This window comes from Lipotes vexillifer, unplaced genomic scaffold (genome assembly GCF_000442215.2).
Source record: "Lipotes vexillifer unplaced genomic scaffold, Lipotes_vexillifer_v1.1 scaffold1211, whole genome shotgun sequence".
Taxonomy (NCBI): Eukaryota; Metazoa; Chordata; class Mammalia; order Artiodactyla; family Lipotidae; genus Lipotes; species Lipotes vexillifer.
The window spans coordinates 849908-853504 of NW_006784577.1; the positions used below are offsets into that span (position 1 = coordinate 849908).

At 38.1% G+C, this 3597-nt stretch overlaps 1 protein-coding gene across 1 annotated transcript in view; it reads left to right on the forward strand.

Annotated features, from left to right (window-relative positions):
- Nucleotides 1–3597, forward strand: part of THSD7B (thrombospondin type 1 domain containing 7B) — a 701170-nt gene that overhangs the window by 657634 nt on the left and 39939 nt on the right. The window contains exons 19-20 of the mRNA XM_007456952.1: nt 481–596; nt 2726–2843. Of these exons, the coding sequence (XP_007457014.1) occupies nt 481–596; nt 2726–2843 (234 nt within the window). The remainder of the gene's footprint in view (nt 1–480; nt 597–2725; nt 2844–3597) is intronic.

Below are 3597 nucleotides of genomic sequence, written 5' to 3' on the forward strand. Positions count from 1 at the left end.
TTACCTCTCTTGGCTCCAATGTACCAAATATACCAAATGATTTAGAAAATTATATTTATTCCTTGAAAACATCTTCAAGTTTACATCAAAGACTAGCATCATTTCTGGTTGTTGTTTTTTTTTTGTTCCTCTCTCAATTATCCCCAGCAAATAGATGATTCCAAACTGGTTTTCCTTTGGCCTTGTGCTTAGTGTTTCTCTTTTCCTACCTCAGCCAACTATGAGATGGTTTCTAAAAATTATTTGGCTTTTGACCTCAAGAAACCAAACTTAGGAAGGTAGCTCACTTTGTTACTTGGTGATCTGATTGATTGTTTTTCAATAAAAGAATTGCAGGATGCTTTTAGAAGCCACTTGAAAGTGGGTTTAGGATTCTGTGCACACTCTCCTTCTCCACCAATGCAGAGAATCAAAGATCTGTTGTATTTTGCTCACATGGTCATAACTTTGAAACTCAGTGTGGTGACCCTGTGCCTGTAGAATGGAGCACGTGCCAGCTGAGTGAAAATGCGACCTGTGGGCAAGGCATCAGGACCCGCCTTCTGAGCTGTGTGCGCAGTGATGGCAAGCTTGTTAGTGTGGACCAATGCGAGCAGGTGAGTTCTGTATATCTGTATCCCACACCCATGGCTTTGTTTGTTGGTTTGGTTTTTTTTTTTTTGAATATTGGTCTGCAAACTCCACAATGCTTGATATAAATGACAGTCTGATTTCTTCTCATCACAGCGTAGGTTCAGTTAGAGTAGAGGTACTAGTATCATACAGTTATATCTCACTAGTTTGAACTTAGTTAAAATGACCAGGAAAGGTCATTTTGCATTGGGGAAAGGGATTCATTAAAAATATAGTTTTTTCCATTATTTTAAAGAACTTATTTGCCAACAAACTATTGACATCAGGTGACTCTAATATTTAAATATGACTCTTTGTATCGGGCAGGTGATTCATTTGCCTAAATAGGAAACACTGTTCCTTGCATATAAGATGAATACTGACACTTGCTATTAGAATACTTTGCTAATTTGCTTAGCAAATGATTGCTAGGTAATTAGCACAGTTGCATTTTTCTTCTCAAGGTAAGTCAAAATGCCTGCCTACCAAGTTTCAAATTAGTGGCTTTTGAATTTTTGTAATTTTATTGCTCCCTTTTTTTCCCTATGACAAAATATGTGGAGTTTGGACAAAAACTGTAATCAAACCTGTTCCAAAACAGTTGGCGTTTCCTTACTAACGTATAAGTGAAATGCACGATGGGGGCAGTTTAATAGAAATAAAGATGACCATATGCTGTCCCATTATAAGAATCACTAAAACAGTCTTTGGAATAATTGGACATAGGTGGGGCCAGTTAGCTCAGGTTTCCACGGAAACCGGCAAAATAAAAGTTGTCCCATTTCTCCTTAAGTAAGAAGAGTCCACAAGTGCAAATTAAAATCAGAACAAAACCCTCCTCACTGATCCTGATTCAACCTTGTTAAGTATTGCCATAACATCTCTTTAAACCAACAGTATCACCATGGACCAACACCAGCCCTGAGACTAGACCATCTGAAATTGAACATCCCATTTAATGAAATGCTGAGACTGGCTAATACAGGGCAGAGTTCTGTCTACCACGTGTCAGTGATTTATTTTAACATTTTGTTTAATTTCATCTCCCTCTCAAGATGTTGTCTGCTTCAAGACAAATAAATCACCAATCTACAACAACTCCAAATAAGTGAAAATCTTACATTTAGTGTACATAATAAACCTTTCCTTTTGATACAAAGAGCGATATAAACTATTCATTAATAGAACAATCAGTTTCTCTGCTTTCTAAATTCCCATATATCCAGCAAATATTTAAGGAATGTTAAAGTCCCAAATTAACCTAACTAGAATACCCGTATATCTCAAATGGATCATAGATCCCATGTGGTCATTTCTATTTTGCCCACTTAGCAAGTAATCATGCTATAATCATTAATTTTACCTCAGTGTGGGCATTGCTAATATTTAACTTGTATTGAGTGTTAGCGTTTTCCCCAATCACACAGTGTGTGATTCCTAAAACAGAATTTTTTGTTATTCTTTCTGTGTTTCTTGGATGATTTATTCTTTCACTAAGACCTCTTCTACCTTGGCCATTAGAAAATGTGTAATTTTGCCTAGATGTGGATTTCAGAGAGGATAAGAGGAAAAGAAACAGTATCATCAACTTTTCCCTTGATTAAGACCATGATTGTTTTTAGCCTAATTGGTTTTTTTTTTTTTTTACAAACTTTAGATGGTTTGTAGATTTGAGTTTTATTCTTTTTCTATTTATTTTTTTAGCCTAGGTAGCTATTAATTTGAGCTCTCTATGTACTGTTGGCCCATCCAGAGGGCAAGGAGCCTAAATTTAACAGTGAGGCATCCTCCTGGTTCCTTGCTGGCTGAGTGACAGGACAGATCTCTGTGTCACATAACTGCCTGCTTTCCCGGTACCTTAACTGCCAATCTACTTCTAAAGTTGAGGATTTTATCAAACAAAATTGGGGCTGACAAGTTTCTATTTCGTGAAGTAAGGACCATCATTTTCTAGGCTTGCCATCAGTTTCTACAAGCCAGGATATTTTTCCCCACAAAAATGTAGAAAGATTATTCTCATAGAATAAAGATTATTATCCCATAAAAGGATAGTGATTTGATTTGATGTTGCTGTGAATTCTCCAGTACAATCATATTTCCCTCCCATCTGCAGCATAACTTGGAGAAGCCCCAGAGGATGAGCCTTCACTGCCTGGTGGAATGTGTGGTCAACTGTCAGCTCTCGGGGTGGACGGCTTGGACAGAGTGCTCACAGACTTGTGGCCATGGAGGTATGTGGCTTCCCTGTGTTGGTTCCCACAAAACAATTTAGTCTTTAAGTATCTCTCCGTATGCCATAGCTTGACACACGGGATAAGGCATGTTGGCCAGCTGGACATCACATGAGGCTGACCCAGGGGAGCAGAGGGAACGAGTCTGGCCTCCTATCAGTCCTTTTTTATTTTTTAATGTTTCTTTTTTGTTGTTGAAGTATAGTGGACTTACAATACTGTGCCAATCTCTGCTGTCAGCAGAGTGACTCAGTTATACACATAGTAGACGTTCTTTTTTTTAATATTCTTTTCCATTATGGTTTATCACAGGATATTGACTATAGTTCCCCATGCTACACAGTAGGACCTTGTTGTTTATCCTTCCTATATATTCGTTTACATCTGCTCATCCCAAACTCCTAGACCTTCCCTCCCTCACAACCTTCCCCCTTGGCAACCAACCACAAGTCTGTTCTCTATGTCTGTAAGTCTGTTTCTGTTTCATAGATAGGTTCATTTGTGCCATATTTTAGATTCCAGATGGTATTTGTCTTTCTCTGTCTGACTTACTTCACTTAGCATGATAATCTCTAGTTGCATCCACGTTGCTGCAAATGGCATTATTTTGTTCTTTTTTTTATGGCTGAGTAGTATCAGTCCTTTATAATGAGGCAGAGGGTGAAGAACTGGCCTAGTAACAGTGACAGACCCCAGAGGGGCCGCTGACCCCATGGGACAGTGTTTTTTTTTTTTTTTTTTTTTTTTTTTTTTT